General features: G+C 47.4%; 1 protein-coding gene across 1 annotated transcript in view; it reads right to left on the bottom strand.

The window, feature by feature from the left end:
• ADAMTS17 (ADAM metallopeptidase with thrombospondin type 1 motif 17) overlaps positions 1 to 21,104 on the bottom strand; it is a 326,151-nt gene extending 305,047 nt beyond the window's left edge. Inside the window, exons 1-3 of the mRNA XM_025436907.3 lie at positions 20,944 to 21,104; positions 20,013 to 20,383; positions 9,492 to 9,657 (exon numbers count right to left, since the gene is read on the bottom strand). Coding sequence (XP_025292692.1) covers positions 9,492 to 9,657; positions 20,013 to 20,383; positions 20,944 to 21,022 — 616 coding nt within the window. The 5' untranslated portion in view covers positions 21,023 to 21,104. The remainder of the gene's footprint in view (positions 1 to 9,491; positions 9,658 to 20,012; positions 20,384 to 20,943) is intronic.
• Positions 21,105 to 23,136: the final 2,032 nt, after the last annotated feature.

The following is a 23,136-nucleotide window of genomic DNA, read 5'->3' as shown; positions in this document are numbered from 1 at the left end:
CAAACATAACTTCCAGAAGTTTATATTCTAATCACTAAAATTGAAAACTCAGCAGTTAAATGAAGATTAGACCCAGTTTAAGAGAAATCCGGTGAAGTGGGAGACCAATGAGAAGAAACATCCAGAATACAGAAAAGACCTAATATGTTAAAAAAAAGGAAGAGGAGGAGGAGGAAGAGGGAAGAGGAGGAGGAGGAGGAGGAAGAGGAGGAAGAGGAAGAGGAAGAAGAAGAGGAAGAAGAAGAAGGAGAAGGAGAAGGAGAAGAAGAAGAAGAAGAAGTAGTAGTAGTAGTAGTAGTAGTAGTAGTAGTAGTAATAGTAGTAGTAGTAGTAGTAATAGTTGTTAACAAAACACTGAGGAAAGAACAGGAAGGTCCACATTAACCGAGTAGGAGTTCTAGGAAAGGGAATAAGCTGATCACAGGGAAGAATCACTCCTCACTAATTTGAGGCCAGGCCTTTCTCAGAATTGACAGAAGCCATGAATCCTCACATCCAAAAATCACAGTGGGTCCAAAATGGGATAGATATGGCAAAAATCTGCCATAGGTATACTATAGAACACAAAGATAACATTGTTTAAGCTACAGAGAGAAAAGAAGATTATTCACACAGAATTTAAGATCGAATGGATAGAAGACCTTTTAAAGACAAAACAAGTCAGAAGATACTGGATTAACAACTTCAACATGTTGAGAAAAGACTCAACCTAGAATTCTATATTTAGCTAAATCATCACTAGGTGTGCAGGTGAAATAAAGGCAGCTTTGGAAAAGCAGAGATAATAATTGAACCACTCACAAACCCTGACTGAAAAGGCCAGAAGAAAAAAAGGTATAACCAGACAATAAACAAAAACGAACCCATAAATACAGAGAACAAAGTGATGGTTGCCAGAGGGGAGAGGTGGAGGGGCGGGGGGCAAAATGGGTAGAGGGTAGAGGGAGATACAGGCCTCCAGTTCTGGGATGAGTAAGTCACAGGAATGAACGGCACAGCATAAGGAATGTGGTCAATGATATTTTAATAGCAACATAAAGGTTCAGATAGCTATGCTTGTGGTGAACATAGCAGGACATATCAACTTGTCAAATCACTATGCTGTACCCCTGAAACTAACATAACATTTTGTGTCAACTAGACTCAAAAAAATGAAAATTAATTTTTTTTTGAAAAAAGTTTTTCAGAAGGATATTAAACACAGAAAAGTGGCTTGCAAGAAAACAATACTGAGCAAATAAGTTGGCAAATATGTAAATAAACCTAAGTAACTCTAACTATAAAAAAGACATAATGATGAAAAATAAATAAAAAATATACAATGATGACAAGTATAGGAGTAGACAAAAAACAAAATAGAATGGGTACAAATAACAGGTAAAATTAAAGTGAAAGCATCTGAAGGCTCTCATACTGTGAGGCATGGGAACCTCATGTCTTATAGACTTCTGTAAGATAATTATATTTACCTTTTAAGGTAACAACAAAAATGTGGAATAGATTATAAACTTCCACATCAATGGAAAAAAGAAGGGGGAATTCAGACTATCTGGTAAACTAGAAAGAAAGGAAGAGAAACAACAAAAAGAAACAGAAGCAAAGAAAAAGCATGGTATTATCAACTGAAAACAAAACGTAAGATGGTGGAAATAAACTAATTATACTAGAAACACCACAAATGAAAAATACTAACATCATTGGGGAGCCTGGGTGGCTCAGTTGGTTAAGCATCTGCCTTCGGCTCAGGTCATGATCTCAGGGTCCTGGGATCAAGCCCCACAGTGGGCTCCCTGCTCAGTGAGGAGTCTGCTTCTCCTTCTGCCCCTCCCCCCTGCTCATACACTCGCACACATGCTCTCAAATAAATTGATAAAATCTTAAAAAAAAAAAAAGAACATCATCAATGAAAAGACAGATATTCTCAAGTTGGATGCTTTTTAAAAAATTGGATACATAAAACATAAACATAAAAACATCATGAAACATAAAACATCATGATAGAGAAAGGCTGAAAATAAAACTAAGGAAAGTAAACACCAGGCAAACATTGATCGAAATAAAAACTCTGGCAATATTAATATTAGGTACACCTAATATTAGACCTAGGACACCAAAAGTTTTACTAGGATAAAAAATGGTCCATTATACAACAGTAAAGGTAATAACTTCACCAGGAATGAGGCTCCTATACCTGAATACAGCAAACAATACTGTCTCATAACATCAAGTGAAAATTAACAGAATTGAAAGGTGAAATTGGCCAAGCCACAAAAGTTATGAGATTTTTAACATACCTCTAGTTAAAACAAATAAATCCAGCAAGCCAAAAATGATGACAGGAATGATTTTGACATCCCAAGTTTGAGCTAATGAACATATATACAGAACACTGTTCACAACAATTAAACGCATTGTTCTAATTTACACATAAAACACTTATTAAAATAAAAAAAAGATGCCTAAACTCTAAACCACAATGCAAATCTCAACCATTACCAAAGCATCAGTATTATGTAAAATGCAATAGAGCCAACAAGCTTCTACTAGACCTAACCCTCCTGTAAAGAATAACCACAAATTCGAACAAAATACAAAAAACCCAATGATCCGAAGGACTAGAAAGTGAGCCAATGCAGAAGACTCAGGGAGGGGAGAAGGTGGTGGTGTGTCAAAGGTAGGAAGAAAAGAACAGCACAGGGGGCTGAATGCAGGCCTAACTGTGCTTTACCAAGTGCCTTATAACTCCCATAGAAGGCCTGTGATCCTCAGACCGGAAGATCCAAAGGACAGAATTCAAGGCAACAAAGTGGTGAGGAGGTAACTGAGGACATGCTGGAAATGCTTCCCATAACTGAATTACATTGTTGCTGTTAATCCCTTTCTATGCCTCCTGTATAAGTTAAATTTTATCATCCATATGTGTGTATAGGGAAAAACAGTAGATACAGCCTTCAGTACTATCCGTGGTTTCAGGCATCCACTGGGGGTCTCGAGTGTATTCCTCAGGATGGTGGTTTCTTCTGGGGAGTAAGTTAGAGGGATGATATGGGACAGAGTGAGAGGGGACACTCAGTCATATCCATAAGCGTTAATTCATTGCTCTCAAAAAAGGAAAAAGTTCTGAAGCAGACATAGTCGACCTTAACATTGGTTAAGTCTGAATGCTGGGTTTATGGAATTCTGGTTTTTCTTGTGTATGTGTGTGGTTTTGTTTTTGCCTTTGTTTTTGTTTTTGTTTTCCCAGTTGAAATATTTCAGAGCTAAAAATAATTTAAACCTGCTACATTTGTTTACTTCTATATTGTCTGGCTCCCCCACCAAACCATAAGCTCCCCATGCACAGGGACTGTGTTGTGTCAAGCTCATTCCAGCGTGCCCAGGGTTCGGTGGGGGGGAGGGGGTCAACAAATACTGAATGGCCAAATAAATGAAAAACAAGAGGAAAAATGTAAGCATATGACCTCTAAGGGCAACTGCTGGTCTAGAAACACTAAGATTCCTTGATTTTGTTGAGGATTTGTTCAAGAAGCAAGAATGGCAGATTTAAGAATAATGAGAGCTTTTATCTCCTAGCTCAGTGCCCTGTAGGGTTTTTCTTTCTCTCCAACTTAATACAGAATGAAGGCATTGAAGTCGTCCCGAGGATGAAGAATGGGGAGGTACAAGTAATAATTATACGCACAGAAGCTGCCACAATAGCTAAAATTTGATAGTGGCTAAGTGACATGTGTGCATTATCTCTTGTAACACTCAGAAAGCCACTAAGAGGTAGATGACACTACTTAGCTGCAGATGATATTGAAGGTATTGATGATATTGACAGTGGCTCAGTCCTTTCTATCTTGTCTGAGACTATGCAGCCCCTTCAAATATCTGTTTATCAAGAAAAATATGTGAACAGATTGCCAGCCAACTATGATATCTCTTTTTACAGAAAGGGTTTCTTTATCCGGCTTATTTCTAATTTCTTCTAAATTTGTTGCTTTTTTTTTTTTTTTTAACCTTTTAGGCATCCGTGAATGTTCTCATGAACATGCCCCCCACCCCCAACAATGTGGCTGGAAAGATCACATCACCCCTCATCTGCATGTTCCTTAGCAATGACCATGAGAAGTGGACAAGACCAGCATCCTCGTCTCAATGTTACAGATAAGAAAACACAGGCTGTTATGGGCTGGATTATGTCCTCTAACCCTCAGCATCTTAAAGTATGTGTTTGAAGAGAGGGTCTGTACAGAGGTAATTAACTGAAAAGGCCATCATCAAAAGGCTCTAATCCAATGTAACTAGTGTCCTTAAAGGAATGAGAGATTAGGACACAGACACACACAGATGAAGACCATGTGAGGACCTGGAGAAGGTGGCCATCTACAAACCCAAAAAAGAGGCCTTTGGAGAAACCAATCCTACCAACATCTTGATCTTGGACTTCTGGCCTCCAGAACTGTAAGGATATAAATGCTTATTGTTTAAGCCACTCAGCCTGTGGTACTTTGTTCTGGCCGCCCTAACAAATTACAACAGAGGCACAGAGATTTCAAGGGACTTTTCTGGGGTCACACCCAAGAAAGACAGAGTCAGTCACTGTTCTTCTTTCTTTTCCCCTGTAATAATAATTCTTAAAATATCAGTGTCTGCCTTTGGAGTTAATTTTGTTTTTATCTGTAAGTAAAATCTTACATTAAAATATTAAGATGTAGAAACTCAAAGTAGCATTTTAATTCCATATATTTTGAGTTCTTTTTCTAGGTAAGATGCAGAACACCATTACCACTGAAATAGCAACAACAAAAAACACTGTATAAACCATAAAATCATTTTTTTTAATCCACTGGAGAGCTGAGGCCTCACTGAAGTTTAGAGTAAAATCAAATTTCAGAGGGATTGAGCCCTTCCTAAGTGAACAAAGACCAAGAGCCACATTCATCCCTGCCACACAGGTGGGATGAGGAGCTAAAGCAGCATTAGACAGAGGATCTTGTGGAGGTTAGAAGGAACCAGCCAGGGCAGCCCGGGTGGCTCAGCAGTTTAGCACCGCTTTCAGCCCAGGTCGTGATCCTGGAGTCCTGGGATCAAGTTCCACGTCAGGCTCCCTGCATGGAGCCTGCTCCTCCCTCTGCCTATGTTTCTGTCTGTCTTTCAAAAATAAATAAATAATCTTTAATAAAAAAAAGGAAAAGGAATCAGCCAAATTCTTATGGACCATGTCAGCCAAAATGATGGATGAGGTCTGGAGTAGGGGTGCCCTGCATCTACTCCACCAGAATTTTACCACATATGGTGGCCTGTAGGAAGTCAGTACAAAGACAGAAAATGGAATGATACCTCCACAGTGAGGTGGGGACTGGGATCTAAGCTCTTCTGGTGCTGGGACTGGGATCTAAGCTCTTCTGGTGCTGCCCCAAGACATGTGAAACTAGTGGCAAACTGCAAGTAGTTGCAATCCAGATCAACCCACTTCAACTCCTGATTAAACAATAGAGATTATCTCCTGATCCCTTCTGACTCTTTGTCACTACATAAGAAGCCAGCCGAGGACAGGCTGTCAGAGAGGGAAACAACTGCCCAGAAGCCCAGCCTGACCATGCCTCCCTGAGATCCCATCTCCTGCTCTGCTTCTCAGTTCCATGCACCCAGAGCAGTGATGTTGTAAGTGGTTAAGCCAGTTTGATTTCTGTCATTTCCAACCAAATGAATCTTAATGGACACAAAACCCAAGTCCCAACCAATAATTTATTACAGATCATATGCACAATTGTATATATATATTTTATGGCCGAATGTGCAAATTATTGCATAAATTGGCAGCACACAATTTCTGAAGGGTTATGGTATCCTCCAAATACTCGCTGAAATTAACTTTATAATGCTATAAATGGACCAAACAATACTACAAAATAACTGCACTGATTTTCTAAAACAACCATAACAGAACCTAAACTACAAAGTACACATCAACATCTTAGCAGGTACCATTGTTGGTGTATTTGAGTTAAAATGAGCCCACCAAAACACCATAGGATTCCTATCTTGACAGTGCCTGGTAGGAAATTAGTTTTAATCTTCTGCCATCTACCTCAACCAACCACATGTTGGTTGACCACCTACCATGGTGGAGGAGACAAAGACTGAAATTGTTACTAAAGCCCAGGAAAATGGGGAGATTCTAAACTGAATCTGTATGGAGACATTAAAATAAACACACAGACAGCAGACAGACATGAAGTATTAATGTCAAAATTGAGAACCATTTCCAAATATCCAAAATACCATTTTTGCTGTTGAGAATAGCTCCCAAAACCTCCAAAAACTCAAGGTGTGACAAAAAAGAAAAAGAAAGAGAGAGAGAGAGAAAGAAAGATAGATAGATAGGTTGGTTCATAGACTCTGTATTTTTCATGCCAAGTTCCAATCTAGAGTGACACTTCATGAATCATTTTATAAAGTTCTAAAAATAAGGAGCAATAGAGGTAATAGGATCAGCCTGTCTTCTCTCTAGGAGCCCCAAAGACTGCTAGAAATGCAATCTCGGTGGTACCTACAAAAAGGCAGTAGGTCCTTCCTGGGGGCCTTCACTGTACAGGCTAGCCCCTCTGTCTGCCTAGAGAACAGGATGGCTTATCACAGTTTAGCGCTCAGGTAAATTGAGTGGTTCCTGGAGGAAGAAGAATTATCCGACTCCTCACCTGCAAGAGCCAGCTGGTTACTCCCAGGCCAGGTCCAAGGTTGGGGTAGCACAAGATCCAAGGCAAGACAATGACACCTGGGACAGCCACGTTCAGCCATAAAGAATATGTTCCCATAGGAAATCTTAGATGATTCATCTGATTCCTATTTCCAGGAAGCCAAAATTGTATCTTCCTGGTTTCCCAGTAAATTGATTTTCTCAATTAAATTTCTAAATTCACAGGAAATTAATCCACATTAGATAAGGGTTAATTGCTTTATTACCTAAGCCTAGTAGAAGGCCCACGGTCTTTCTCAATACGGCAAGAAAACAGGGAGTATTTCACACAAAACAAGAAGGACCAGAAGGGAAATATATACTTTTCTCCTGTGTCTGTGTTCCTGCCCAGGACAGAGTCTGAACTGGTCCCAACTTAAATATTCATGTGGCTCTGAGCACATGAAATGTGGGGGCAACAAAGGGGAGATGATTTTTTTTTAAACAAATTCAGAAATTTCTTGCATGGCTGCTCTTATTTTAACTTTGTTTCTATCACATCCTCCCCACTCTGGTTTTGTTCATTTTATTTCCTTCATTATAAGCTAAACACTCTATCAAAGGGTGCCTTGAAACCAGCCCCAGGGACAAAAAAAAAAAGAAATGCAAACCCGAGCATAATTTATCATTTTGTCAGCAATCCTGGGTATCATGCATGCCCCTAAAGAGGATGGCAGTAGGTAATGAGACAAATATTCCATGATATCATCCACAAGCACCCTGGGTTTCTGATCCTAAACTAGCTGTAGATGAGCGCTGGCTTGAATAGAGGGAAAAGTGAGAATAAAATGTATTTCCCTTGGACTTCATGGTGGGGCCCTGCCTGGTGGTTCTCACCTGAAAAACCCACTTCCGATGGCCCACCGGTGCTATTACTCATGTTTCATACTCCTTAGCACGGCAATTCTCAGCGCCTGCTGAACATTAGAACCACCTGGGGAGATTTTAAATCACCAGATGCCCAGGCCCTGCCGGAGACCAATTAAAGCAGCTCTCCTGGGGGGAGGACCTGGGCATGAATTGTTAAAGCTCCCCAGGTGATGCCAATGGGCAGCCAGCCCAGAGACCCACTGCCTTAGGGTAATCCCCGTCTCTGAAACAATATATTCAGATTAGCAGAAAATGCACACAGGTGTAGAGTGAGCAACAGTTACTTTGAAAGCAGGCTTTAAAAAAAAAAAAAAACTGCCCCACCAAAACTGACAGGTGGCTGATTTTTTTTCTAAAGATTTTGTTTATTTATTCATGACAGAGAGAGAGAGAGAGGCAGAGACACAGGCAGAGGGAGAAGCAGGCTCCTTGCATGCAGGGAGCCCGATGCAGGACCCGATCCCAGGCCCCCAGGATCACACCCGAAGCCAAAGGCGGTGCTAAACCACTGAGCCACCGGGGCTGCCCACTGGCTGATGTTTAAAATAACACACCGACATCAAGCCCAAACATACAACCAACCAACTTACCCAAACACTCTGCCTCCTTTTAAAGAGTTTTTTTTTTTTTTTTTTTTTTTTTTTTTTAGTTTTATGCTGAGATCCACCTTCCCCTACTTTTGTAAGGGTACAGGAAAGAGCAGAGCAAAATCCTTATGTATGGTGGCACTATTTACCACTCGGAGCTCTCCTGTGGTTTCGGATATGGCTGTAGCTCAGTAAAATCACCTCCAATACCTCTGTGCCAAATGTAGACCAGCTAAGGAAGGCCGCTACCTGGATACGACCAGGTCTCCACGAAACAAGTAAGCTGAGCTGCAAGGCTTGTTCATATACCCTAAAGCTGTTCTAAAGGAGAGTCACATCACTGATATATTTCCAATGTTACTAGAATACCGAACAGAGACATTATATGTCTATTTTTTTATCCAAAAAGAAGTCTTGGTCAGCCATGGGGTTCCATGCTGTCCAGGGAGGAAATGCCACTTGTGAATAACAGTTTATCTGTCTTCATCAGGGGACACTACGCAGGATGACTGCTGGTGTCACTGCAGTGTCAATTTCAGTGACCGTGAAAAACTTTTAAAATACCTGACTGATCGGTAATCCACAGGTTGCTCAAATAGATGTACAAAATGTAAGAACCCTGGGTTCTTACCCCAAGCTACTTATTAGAATCACCTTTAAAAGCATGGACACCCCAGTCACACCCCAGACCAACTGGATCAGGAGACTGGAGGGACAGGTCAGTGCAAGGCATTGTTTAAAGCAGTGGTCCCCATGCCTTAGAGTACATCAGGATCACCTGTGAGACTAAGGATTCCTGGCCCCACCCGCACAGCTTCAGATTCAGAAAGTCTGGAGAGGGCTGAGAACGTGCATTTGACAGGTTCCCAGGCTGCAGTGCTGATGCTGCTGAGTATCATGGCTTCAGAGGCCCCCAGGTGGCTCTGATTAGTGCAGCCAGGCCTGAGGACCCCTGTGTTGAAGAACAAACTCTGGCCAGGGAGGGAGGGAATTCTCATTCTAGCTCTGCCACCAATGTAGGGTTTGATAACAAACAAGCCATCCAGGTTTAGAGGCCCTCCACTTGTTCCTAATCTATGCAATCGAGGCACAGAGAATGAGATCCTGGGTGCCTTCCCTTTTCAAAGGGCTGCTACACATGAAATGCTGACACTAATCTACACAGAGAGGAAAAGGCAGTGGTCTTAGGGGGCAATTAAAGTTTCAAAATCTAGGGAAAGTAAGTTCTTGCTCACGACTTCAGGGCATTTGGGGACATGCAGGAGTGTCTAACGGCGTGTACTGTCAATCATGCTGTTTCCCAGACTCACCTGTTAGCACCTGGCAAAGCTGTCCAGGTATGTGGGCCTCGGTGGAGGGGCTGGGTGTCAAGGACCATTTGCGTCTGACCAGGTGCTCTCCTCTGCTGAGCAGGCCCTGGGAATTGTTGAGAGGCTGGATTAGCACCTGTTCCTGCCCAAGCTGGATGAGGCCAACCTGCCCAGAAAGAGGAAAACGGGACGTGAATCATCCTCATTCACACACACACAAACACACACACCCATGACCCCAACAACCTGATGGCAGCAAGGCCACCTGGCTCTGGCCTGGTCCTCATGTCGGGGCTTTTGTTTTGCAGGCTGCTCCAATTTACCAAAAAGGAGCTTTCGTGTGATTTGAAACCTCCCACCTAGGGGCTATTTTGGGGAAGGGGGCATGGGGTCGGGAGTGCAGAGATATCTACAAGAGTACCCACCTTCCAGGTTCATGTTCAAAAGAATTGTATTATTTTATTATTAATAAAATGAAACTTTCTTTTAAAAATTTTTAAAATAATCCTCCAAAATTCCACTTGAGGAGGCAATGTCAAAAGTGTTAGGGATGAATGACAATTATATCCTTAATGGGGGGGGGAGAAATGCATCTTATCCCTGGGGATAATAAGAATTAAAAAGGATGGAGTCAGTCCTGTAGTATTAATAGCTTTGTGACAGGGGATTTGTACATTCTTTCAGAACTTGTGGTGTTTAAGAGAAATTGACAGAGTATCCAGTGGATTGGATTTGTGATTTTAATTTAAAGTACATCACAGACTTAGATTTGTGATTTTAAAGTCTTATTAGGTTTATAAGCAGTGTTAGAATGTGTAAGAGAATTTAAGACTTCCCATGTTTATAGGACTACTTTTTAGGTTTGTAGGAACCACTGAAATACTTGCAAAGACTTCTCAGCCAACCAGAGAACTTGAAAAGGAAACAGAATATGTTAAATTTCTCAATGCAGTTTTAGAAGTTTAAAAGTTGTTAATCACCAAATTTACAAGTGGTGCCAAATTTTATCCAAAGCTTCCTTGAAAAGGATTGTAAAAAGACTTATGAGATAAAAGGGATTCGGAGGATACTTATGTCGATGAGCACAGGCAAATGTATAGAATTGACTCATACTGTCGACCTGAAACTAATATGACACCATTAATTATACTTCGATAAAAAGAGTTCAAAAAACTTGCTAGATTAAAAATAGGATATGGGTTGTAAATTGAAGTAAAAAATTTAAGAACTAGGATTTTTAATTTGCTGCTTTAATACAGTGAATATTAAACCTAAAATAAATAGATATGGTGCAGAGAACTCTTCCCATCCCTTGGAACCCATGCTGACAGCATGAAACCAATTTGTGCTCCTTCCCCAGGATACCTGCTGCTAGCTTCCCCCCTAAGGTGTCAACAAAGCAAGGTAAACCTCCCACAAGGGACCCAACTGGGCTGTGCAGGCCACGGCGCCTCCTCCAAGTGGATGCCCAGGACCACCTTTGCTAAACAGATTCAGTAGATCAAGCAGATAGATCAGTGTTCGGCTGAAACTCATCTGATCTCATCTCTTCTCTCTCCCCCTTAGCCCATTTTCTAAAGGCCGTGTCACACTGAAGCGGTGGCTCTCAAACTCCAATGCATGTGAAAATCACCCAGAGGTCCCAGGTAGACCTCGAGAACGTGCATTTCTAACTCGTGCCCAATGACACTAACACTGCCGGTCCAGGGCCCACACTTTAAGAAGCACTGCTCTCCATCACATCATCTCCTCTGGTCTCAAGCATAGAGCTCACTCAAGCCAAATGGCGGATCTCCTCTACATTCTGAAAGAATGCCTGGATACCAAGCCTCTTTGAAAGCAACTCAGATCAACTAATAAGATCGCCTACAACCTTGAGTGCCCAAAACACAGAGTGAGACCGTACTTACAGCTCTAAGCAGATTTCAAGGTTTCCATTTTATTAGAACTTCTGCCAAGAACAACTCAAGAGATTTTACTGCCCAAATAAAACTGTCTTAAAGTGGCAATGCATGACCTGTAGGAAAGCATGGCTTTCTTCTCTCTCCTTTGAAGTTAAAACTTGAATTTGTTCACGAAGATACTTTGGGGAGACAGAAGTAGTAGAAGCAGAGGTGGCTGTGGGGATATGCAGAGCTCTACTCAGGCTCTACCTAAAGAAAGCCTCAGAGCAGAACACACACCTCAATAACCATGGCAAACACTTCCATGTGTTGAAATAAAGTTGGCAGGTGTGGCACAGCACACAGGATGAGCCCCCACGTGGAAGGAGCCCCATGCTCTCCGGAGGACATGCTCAACTTGGACTCTTCCTAAAATGTTCCGGCTTTGGCAGCTTACAGGCCCCCCTGAACCTAGCACTTTTAATGCTGCTTACCCATTTGGGCTAGTGTTTGCATTCACAGGCTATAGTGTAAAAGGTCAGGTAGCAGGTAGTTCTCATGCAATGCAACATAGGGGCATGGCCCCTTGGCAAGAAAGCTTGCCTGTACATAGAGCCTCAAGCATAATTAGCCCCTTTGCTTCAGCAGGTCTGGTTTGGAGGGACCCAAGTGGTTTCCACTCCTTTATAGACAACAGTAAGATAATTACATGGATTGATGGACTGTACTCTACCTGGCAGGGACCCAACCTGTAAGCCGACATAGCCAGGACTAGCACCCAGGAGAGAGGGGGCTGGACACAGCCCCTGCCCCCCACTCCCACCAGCCAGCACAAGGAAGGACTTTGCTCTGCCCCACCTCCAGTCCCAGTCTGTCACTAGGCTCCCTGGAGTGTCTCTTAATGTTCATCCTGTCATTATGTGGCCAACAATAAAAATATCCTATTGAAAAGTGCCACTTGCATCGCCCCCTCCCCCCCCACAGGCATACATGCCATCTAGCCCAGGGAAAATACTCACCAGCCCTCCTTATCTTTCCTTGACCTTCCCCCTTCCTCCGCTCTTCCTCCCAAAAACATCCCCTTCCCCTGGCACTCTGGTGCAGCCCACTGCATTATGGGGCATTTGTCACAACTCGATAGCTTGTTCCTTTTGAGACAGGATCACAATTAGTCCTGATTTCTCCAGTACCTTCCACATAATAGTTGCTCAAGAAAATGCAAATGTAGAACATAATGGATTGGAATGGAATAGGATCGGATGAACCGGACCAGCAGGGATTTTCTGCAATCTCCCTCACTCGATGTTTTCATCCCCGGCTATACGGTAGAGCCATATGAGAAACTCCTGATGCCCAGGCCCCATTCCAGGCCAACTGAACCAGAATCCCTGTGGGGTAGAACTCAGGCAGTGGGACTAAGAGCCTGCCAGGAGACTTTAAAGTGCAGCCAGGGTTGAGAATCACTGTGCTAGTTTTTAACTAGCTGCCAGGGATGCTGGCCACCTCCTTACTTGATTGAAATGTCTGGAGGTAGCCTGGATTTGAACTGGACCTTCCTCTGACCTTGTTACTCTGGCTTCTAGCCCCCAGCCACCCTGTGGTCCCAGAAGCTGGGCAGGGCTGCTTGGATTTGCATTAAACCTCTGGTCACCATCTATGCTGAGGTGAGACACGGGGATCTTCTTCCAAGGCCTTCATGTCATACCGATTGCAGCGACAAACAGCAGTAACGAGCCAGTTCCAGGAGACAAAAGAGGCCTGCAGACTTCATCTGAAGACACACAGCTGTAAAGGAATGCCTGTGGCAGACAGAGCTGGAAGTCCTGAGGCCGCATGGTTTTAAAGGATGCAATCATCCTCCATGAAATGGTGCTCTTAAAAGAGAAATCTGAAATTTTCTAAGATGTGGTATCCTACTACAGAAATGTGCATTAAATAAAATGCATCAGGTATCACCGGATATTATAACTGTTCTGAGTGGCTCCTTTGCAATTCTCTTTGTTCTGGGTGCTTGCTTTGAAGGGTTTCTGTACTGCGTTAGAAGAGTATTATAAATCAGATCGTGTTAGCTCCATCCCAACCTCCGAAGCATGACTAGCCCTCCTGGCAGCATGGAAAATGCACAAAGGATGTATGGACTTTTATCACCTCCTGACATCAGCACAACCTCTCAGCATAATGGAGAAAAATGCTTTCAAGATAATGTAAAAGAAAGGGAAGCCCAGGTGGCTCAGCGGTTTAGCGCCGCCTTCAGCCCAGGGCATGATCCTGGAGACCCGGAATGGAGTCCCACGTCGGGCTCCCTGCATGGAGCCTGCTGCTCCCTCTGCCTGTGTCTTTGCCTCTCTCTCTCTCATTAATAAATAAAATCTAAAAAAAAAAAAAAAACATTAAAAAAAAATCTATCGTATGTATGCTCCGGGACTGAGGAATACACTTGTCTGAGGGGATGACGCTACGTGACCTCACTGTCCTATGAAGACCTCACTGGAGTTTCAGGGCCTGGGGAGCCCTCCCAGCCCCTTCTTCAGGAAGCTGTGGCTCCTTGGTTAACTGGCGTGGGTCTTGGGTGGCCTTCTCCCTGTCTATGGGTTAGTGTGGGTGGTTTGGGAGGATGCAACAAATGGGGTTGTTAGTTTGCTTCCTGCTTGAGCAAGAAAATATCCAAGAAGGGAAAACAATCCTGTGACTGCAGGCCCTCCTGTACCTGCCTCCAACTTTCTGGGGAGGCGGAGCTTCAGGGGAGCTCGCCTGACCCCACACAGGCAAGACAGCTTCCGAACCCCCGTATTGAGTCCCACTGCCCCGTCCTGGAGTGCCATCCAGAGCCCCCTTTCAAAGTCCAGCTGCTGTCTAAACAGATGCTCAATCTTCTTCCAAAAGCCAGCCTGCCCCCTAATGTGGGCCAGTTGCTGCCAGCTTCTCCCCCTTTCTGATCACTAGAGTCAGTCAGAGATAGTCAGCTCTTCCTTCAGAATCTCTCTTGCATAGATTTTCCTTCCCACTTCCACAATCCAACGCTTGAGGGCTCGTCACCTCGTGCTTCCAAATGCCTTCCTCCTCCAATGCCCCCACATACTGCTATCATCAGGGACCCCCCCCCCTTAGTCAAGAATCAGAAATGCTCCCCATTGCCTCTAGGCTGGTGATCCTCAAAAATGTGGTCCCAAGCCAGCAGCAGCACCTGGGAACCTGTTCAATTCAAGCTCTCAGGCCCACCCAGACAGACTGGATCAAGGACCCCAGAAGGTGGGCCCGGCAACCAGGGTAACGAACCCTGCAGGGAACACTGATGCCAGCTCAAAGCTGAGAATCACTGCTCTAGGAGAAATTCTAAATGCCTTAGGTTGGTACCCGGGGTCCTGCCTCACCTAATCCACATGCTCGTCCATTCAGTTCATCTCCTAAAAAAAACCATCTCCACCCCCACCCCCATCACACAGCCACCTTGTGGGCCCCTGGTACAGGGAAGAACCTGACCTTGGAGGCTCTGCCATCGCTCCTCTTTCTTAGAAGCTGAGGCCTGCCCCTTTCTGCTCCAATCCTCCTTCTCCCTGAAGACCTCACCCCACCCTCAGTCACCCTGCAGGCTCCAGTGTACCCTCCTTCCTGTGTGAATCTGGATTGTTTTCTGAGACAGGGTCCATGTTGTATTACTCCTTGAGGCTTGCTAGGAGCCCACCAGTGTGTCCAAACAGGGCAGGTGTGTGATAATGATCTGTTCACTTAGTCAACAGTGTTGACTGACTGGTTGATTTATAGCTGGAAAAGTCTGGGCCCCGTAGGGCAACAGAAGAAACGTGTTTTTAATGCCTTAATGTGCCAGGCTCGTCCTAAATGATTTCACAGACTTTATCTTACTTGATTCTGTCAACAGCCACACAAGGCTGACGTTCTTTACCCCCCAAGTGGCTGCAGACAGGACCGTTGAAAGGAGGTGGCTCACTCACGATCACAGCCCCCAGGCGACCATGTAGCCTCACTTCCTAAAGAACAAGAAGGTGACCGTGCATCCGTGTGCAGAGGCATGCAAAGGATCAGCAGTGACTGTGCATGGCTCCCTCTGATAAACTGGTTGCAGAACCATCTCCCATTGCATACATCCAAACCCAGGCAGCTGTAGCATTTCAAAGCTCAGGAAATAACCCCCAAGAATGCAATCAGGCGAAGACATCTTCGGTTTAGCATCCCATCTTGCACTTTTTTCCTTTTTTTTTTTTTTTTTTTTACAATGCTGCCAATGACACAAGAGTTCAGATGCAGAAACCTAGTTACAGAGTGTAACTGGGGAGAGCTCCAAGGACACCGTGATGCCCATGAGAGCAGTGGGGGCAGAAAGTCACTGCGCGCCCAAGTGAACATGATTCTAGAGCAAGAGGTGCGATACCTTAGATTTCTCCCATCCAAATTTTTCCCTTCAAATCCTCCACGCCTCCCAATTCCACACTGTCTTTTCCCTATTCTCCTGACTTTCCTTAACATCCACTCAACTCTTTTTTTATGAGGCTTGAAAGATACATGTGCATTTTCCAAGTACATTTACGCTGTACATGATGAGCTCTTCAGCAATATCCAGTGATGAATCACTAAGGACAATGTGCCTTCGCCACACCTATACCAGTATGATGATGTAGGACACTGTAGTTTGGTCTCTGTGCTCCCTTCCAAATGATATCCATGCCATACAATTTTTGCCACAGTGGATTCCTGCTCGGCTGCATGCAATCAAGTGATGCTGTATTAAAAAGCTAGGCAATTTTATAATCAGTCAAAAGAGAGCTTCTAAAGGGAGAGACAGCAACCTCCCAAACCTGCCCCCTTCATCAAAGGAGTCATGAAATGCAGGCTGTCCTCTCAAGAATGGAGTCCTCCAACTCTTCCAAGCTGCCTGCTCGATGACTGTCTGGCCTCAACCCCACTCTGTCCTTATCTGTCTAGCCCATGGAATAGAGAGGAGCATTCTCACAAAGCTCCCGAGTAGACAACAAATGATGTGCTGCCAAACTGGCCCCTTGTGCTTCGATGGAGCTGACTGGCCAGAATCAGGTTGGGCTGGGCCATTAGGTCCACCCTCGGGGCCAACCTGGATGAGAGAGACTCCAAACAAGGATCGCGTGGAGTGTGTCTGAGATTCTAGAGAAAGCATGCCAGGAACGTCCCTGACCTTCTCTCTGTCCTCCCTCTGGGGTGGCCTGGCTTCTGAAATTTCCACAGCCTGGAGCTCCTGGGTGTTCTGTCTGATCTCAATATTTCTCTCACTGCATACACCTGGCAGGCCATGGCCTCAGCCCAGAAGGGAGGGACATTTTCAGTTGGGTGGACTCTCCTGAGCTTACGTTCATCAAAGCAGAATGGCCACTGCTCAGCAGGCAAAACTCTCTGGCAGGGGCCTCCTCTGCTCTCTGTCCTCATGTATCGAGATGGAAGACAGCTCCTTCATTCACTCATTGCAGACTTTTTCAGGGACTGACATTTATTCTGCCCCTTAAAGCTCCATCTCTGCTGCCCGCTCTGGCAGTTTAACCTGATTTCAATTTTGCTCACCTTCCATCAGCTGGTCCAATTCACAGGAGGCAGCTGATCCAAATTCTCTGGGGGTGGAAATACCTGCCTCACATGTCCCAAGTTCATTGCTCTGAAATATACGGTTGTACAAACTCTTCCAAAAACTTACGTAATGTCTAAGGACTCCCCGAAACGTAAACAAAATGAAGAAGCATAAACAGAAAACAATTAACACTTGCACCTTTGGTCTCCAAAGAGCCAAGAAGGGCAGTTTACACAGCTTTTCAAGATAAGAGAGGGAGAACACCATGGGCCCACACCTCTGCCCACAGTCAAAAGCAGATGAGGTAAAATGCAACATGATATTTACACTTCATGCCCCACAAACAAGTACCTACTCTAATTATGCATCTCTTTTAAACAGATACCAAACTTCTCTGGAGGCAGCACAGATGCCATGCAACAGGGAACAGGGCCTACATTCCCCTGCACCTAACACTCCCCACTAAGCCATTTGGGAGATGTTTGATGCATCAGGATATAATTGCGACTCAACATTGGAATAAACTTTTGTTGAGTATAGCCATGTCCATCTGTTTATTTACAGTCTATGGGGCCTTTATGCCAAAAAGGACAGTGCAGAGTTAACTGTGACAGAGACCACATGGCCCACGAGACCTAAAACATTTACTATCTGGTTCCAGAAAATTTTGCCGACCCTGGGCTCTACCTGACCTTCAGGTACAAGGCGGCTTTGGAAGACTCCCATCTGTGGACATCAGAAATCTCCTATTTGCTATCGCTCCTTCCCCACACCTTGTGGTTGAGCCTGTCCTGACAAACACACAACACACAGGCCCCATTCCATCTCCCAGTGCTTCCCCCTCAGTCAACAGTGACTAACACAACATTACCACCCACCTGCACTGTCTCAAGTGAGTCTGAGAACCCAAATCAAAGTGAAGCAAAGTGCCGTGCAAACTCAGTTAGCCTGAGATCCTGTTGCCTTCCTTCTCTTGACAGGCCTCAGAACCACCCTGCAACCAAGAGGTCCACTCCAAGTCACCACGCCGTCTCTTCCTTCCTGCCTCCAGCCCTTCCTCTGCAGAGTGCACTTAGGAAGAAGTGTCCAGCATCCAGCTCACACGAACAGGATGAATGCAGCAGACTAAACACCAGAAGTGTCTGCTCCTGCAGGAATTTAAGAATCTCAAGTCTTAGAGGTCCACCAGCAGCTGGCACACACTGAACGCAAGCTCTTGGCGGGATTCCTTTAACTAAAGCACAGCGCCCTCACATGGCATCGAAGGGAAGGACAGGCTTCTCCAAACACCGGAGGACTGAAGTGAACCCGCTCACGGCTCAGATGCCATCTGTGAGAGGGCCCCGCATTCAACTCGGTGAGGATTTGGAATCAATGTTATCCAGATTTCCACCCTCGGCTCCTTCACAGATAGCTCCTCGCTGGAAACTTTACACCAAGAAGTATAAACTCTGACCTCTAGAGAAACTCACCAAACCGCAGCAAATGGGATTCAGATGTTTCCATGTACAGTACAGTGATGTGACCTAGACTTTAAACACTTTGGCAAAAACAGGAAAAATGATGTGGGCCTTCCAGTCCCTCCCAGAACATGATACAGCCTTGACCCGAGTCTTACAGTGATCTGAGCCTTTCTCACTCCTATTTAAGCCTCCTCACCCGCAGCCCACATTCTCTGCCCCTGTTCCACATTAGCTCCTAACAGGCTGCCTCCACGGTCCATTTTCCTCCTTTAACCAAAGACGCCAATTTCTTCCAGCCTAGCAAAAGTAGATTATATTCTGATCAGGGCTCAGAAAAGTCCTGCAAGGGGAACCAGTGAAAGCCAATCCTAGGAAATTACCCCCAGAATTCCTCTACATAGCTGTGAAGAAAGCAGAGGTCTTCCATAAAGACTTAGACCCCCAGGCTCTCTGGCTCTGCTGCAGAGTCTCTAGGACTTGTCTCAGACTCCGTGGGTAAGGGCTAGAGAATTCTAGATGGTAGAGCAAGATAAGGCGGAGATGGGGGAAACAGTTTCTTCTGCTAGGGAAGAAAAGACATGAAAGAATATCAGAAACTGCTTCCCCAGAGGCCAGTCATGTCGGAAGATACAGAAACAACTCGGGTGTTTCACGCACTGAGCCGATACCAAGCTTTGTTGGGGGCAGCCCATCTGCCAGCCATGTGCGCTCCTAGGGGGCATGGAGAAGCGGAGAGGCTGAGAAGCAATTGGCTGGGCACCAGCGTACAGTGATCAAGGGTGAGCACAAGCAGGGCAGAGGTGCACCAGAACTTCCCCTGCCCTTCCTAGCACTGCCACAAGTGCTTCAAATGTAGCAGGGTGCAGTCGCTACTGCCACAGCAAGGGAGCTTCTGGGGACAGGAACAGGGTCTCATCACCAGTGTGAGCATCCCTCAGGCCGGGCTGAGGCTGGCTGCCAGACAAGTACCTGTTTGTGCTATGAGAGAACAGGCGTATGAACACCCCCTCTCTTGGTTTTCAAGGTTCAACTAAGAAGAGAAGGTTAGTGGCCTGTCAGGGGACCCCTCCAAATTTTCGTTTTCTGGGTACAGAAAGATTCAGGAGGGCAGAAGGGAGGTGAATGCTCACTACCCTACCCCCACATCCCGGAACAGATGAGCGTACACCTGCAGGTGTTGCCCCATGACACGCACACGTACGCACCGGTGCAGATGCAAAGAAACACGGGTGAGGTGCGCCTCTCGGCCTAGGGGCCTGACGGGTTTCATCCCCGCCAGAGCTGCCCTCCCCGGGGCGGGCTGCCCACAGCCCCCCAGGCAAGCCCCGAACAGCTGGTACCTGTGCACTTCGGAGGGCTCAGTACAGCCAGTGGAAGGCACCAGACAACCGGACGCTTCTCCCCTCACCCCTTGGCTCGGAGACCCTCGGAAGGTCGGGGCAGGAGAAGCGGAGGTTCCCTCCGGACGGCGAGAGAGCACCCCCGGAGGTTGACCCCCCCCCCCCCCCCGCCCAGGCGCCGCCACCCGCATCCCAACCTGCCCCGGGACCACCCCCGCCCGGCGCCGCGACTAAGCGACGGGCAGACCCGGAGGGCGCGGGAGGGCGCGGGAGGGCGCGGGCAGTACCAGGCCGCCGCCGGCGCCGCAGGCGCTGAGCGAGACGAGGGAGCCCGGGTGGCCAAGCACGCGGCCCGAGTAGAAGCACAGCTCGGCGGGCCGTCCGCGGCGCCCGGCCGCGCCCGCCTCCTCCACCTCGAAGCCGCGGGACAGGAAGCGCAGGTCGTGGCGAAGCTGCAGGTACAGGTCGCGCCCAAAGGCCGGCAGGTGCAGCAGCAGGGCGCGCTCGCCGGGCCGGGCGCGCGGGGCGCCGAGGGGCGCGCGGGGGCGCCGGCGCTTTCGGGGTCCGGGGGCGCCGGGCAGCGGCGGCAGGTGCACGTCGTCGGGACGCACCCGCCGCGGCAGCACCACCTCCACGTCGGCCGCCGCGTCGCCCACAGCTGCGGGGAGAGAGGAGACGCGTCAGCGCCGCGGGGCCCGCCCGCCCGCCCGCCCGCCCGCAGCGCACGGGGTCCGGCCGGCGCTCCCTCCCCTCCGCTCCCCTCCGCTCCCCCCCGCTCCCCCCCGCTCCCCCCCGCCGCCGCACCTCCGAGCCGGCCAGCGCCTCTGCCCGGGCCCCGCGCCACCCGGGCAGGGGCTCCAGCGCGGCCGCCCCAGCTCCTCCGGGGACCGCGGCGCGGCATCGGCGTCCGGAGACCCGGCGGCTGCACGGCTGCACGGCCGCCCGGGAGCCGCCTGGAGCCGGGCCGCGGCCCGCACCCCTCGGCCGCGAGCGCTGTCAGCGGGCCGCGGGAGCCCGAGCCGGAGCCGGAGCCGGAGCCGGAGCCCGAGCCGGAGCCCGAGCCGGAGCCCGAGCCGGAGCCCGAGCCCGAGCCCGAGCCCGAGCCCGAGCCCGAGCCGGGCCGCGCAGGCAGGCGGGCGGGCGGGCGGCGCCAGGACGCCTCGGGAGGGCAGGAGGAAGGTGGCCGCGAGGCACGGGCGGGCGAGGAAGGGGCGCTACCTGAGCCCGGGTCCAGTCCCCAAACCAGCAGCAGCAGCAAGGGCAGCACGAGAGGAGGCAGCAGGGCGCCGTCACACATGGTACTTGGGAGGAGCAGCCCCCCGGACGGTCGCGGCGGAGCAGGAGCGCGCGAGGCGGCGGCGCCAGCCGGAGTGAAGCCCTCCAGCCTTTGGAAAAAGTAATTAGCGCTGCGGACAAACCCAACGTGGTAAATCACGAGCCCCGCCTTCGCCTCGGAAAGCAGGAGGCGATTGGACTCCCGCGTCCCCCCGCCCCGCCCCCCCCTCTCTCATTGGCCAGGACGGGTCTAAACCAGGGTGCGTAGTTAGGTTGTAAGCACTTTCTTACACGTGGTTTCTGGGCAGTGGCGCGGATGGGACACCAGGTGGCGCCAGGGAGCCTCTTGGAGCTGCGCTACCCCGGACGACCCGGGAGGACACCTGACTGGTCTCCAGAGTTTGTCCTCCTTATCAAAATCCTCTCTGCTCCTGCTGCCCAGCGTCCCAAGAGGACAGTCCAGATATCGTCCTGGACAACCGGTTTCATTCATAAAAGCATATTCTCTCTCCCTCTAGAGTAAAACCAGTTGGGTTGTTTGTGGCTGGGCACTTTCTGGCACGCCTGCGTTTGTACCTGATGCCTACATACAATGCAGCGGTGTTTATCTAAAGCCTCGCACCTGCTGTAGTCCTTATCCTCACAGAAGCCTGTAGTACAGGCCTGTTCTTACAGACTGAGAAACTGAGAGGGAGAGACTTTAAGTTACCCAGTAAGTTTCTACCACAGCAAGAGCTAGAATTCATGGTCCTGATTTTTTTCAAAGATTTTATTTATTCATAAGAGACACAGAGAGAGAGGCAGAGACACAGGCAGAGGGAGAAGCAGGCTTCCTGCGGGAAGCCCAATGCAGGATCCGATCCTAGGACCCCGGGATCACGACCTGAGCCAAAGGCAGATGCTTAACCATTGAACCACCTGGGTGTCCCTGTCATCCTGGCTTCCAGTCTAGTGCTGCTTACAACCAACAGCAAGCCAGAGGCTTCAACGGCAGACAGGAGGCAAGTATGAGCCCGATTTGGGGGCTTAAGAAACTCACACAAAGTGGCAAAGCCTGGACTTCAAATTGAGTTCATTCTTTTCCCACCAGAATATAACTGAGGTTTGTAAGAAAGATGATTCCTTCAGCTTCCTGAGGAGCATCTGGTAGAAAACAAAACAATTAGCTGAAGCATAACAATTCTCAGGTCTCTCCCTGTCCTTCCTTGTCCTGTTTTCTGTTTCTATTTTCTCAAAGCAGAGCAGTTACAGCACTCCTACTGGACCCTGAATCTAAAATTTATCACAGGATTACATGTCACCAGAAGGAATCCAGAGGTGAAGGTTGTCCAGCTTCCATGACATTTAATTAACCTTGGGAGTGGACTGTGTCACGGATTCTCAGTAAAGCCCACCACTGCATGTCCTCCAGGGTGTGGCTGATAGAAACTTGTTCTGCTCTGTCTATCCCTCCCCTCCACAGGGGCTGGTCACTGCTGAGCGCTCAGTAGTCCCTCCACTGCTGGGGCGGGGGGGGGGGGGGGCGGCGGGGAGCAGGTGGAGGATGCCACACACGTCCAAAAAAGGCTGGGGGCTTTTCCCCTCCCCTTTGATGGCAGCCTCAGCGAACTGCTGATAGCACAAGAAATCATGGTGAGCTTCATGGTGCAGCTTTGTTAGCAAAAGAGCCACTTCACAGACCTGCCCCTGAAAGCCAAGCTGTTTCACAATTACTTCTGCCATTTGAAGTAGTCCTTGTTAACCTATCAGATGATGCTCAAATGCATGAGTCCATAGGAGCGTGCAAACTAAAGAAAGCAACAGCAAGGTACTGTTTCATCCACCAGACTGTCCAAAACCAAAGAGCTTGGAAATATTAAGATTTGGAGAAGACATTCTCCTGTCCATGGGTGGGAGTATAAATTGGCACATCCCCTTTGAAAAACAATCGGGCAAACTGTAGTAAAATCTCAAATGTACACCCTACAACTCTGTGATTCCACTTCTGCTTAAACTACCATAGTGAAATACTGGCCCATGTGTAAGAATGTTCACCACAATGTGTTATTAAGAGCAAAAATATCGAAAACCTGAATGCCCAACATTAGATAAATGGCTACTAGAACACAAAGCATCAATTAAATGCAATAATCTCAT

Source organism: Canis lupus, chromosome 3 (assembly GCF_003254725.2).
Source record: "Canis lupus dingo isolate Sandy chromosome 3, ASM325472v2, whole genome shotgun sequence".
Lineage (NCBI taxonomy): Eukaryota > Metazoa > Chordata > Mammalia > Carnivora > Canidae > Canis > Canis lupus.
The sequence above is the reverse complement of the archived record's forward strand: the minus strand, read 5'-3'. Positions and strand labels throughout refer to the sequence as shown.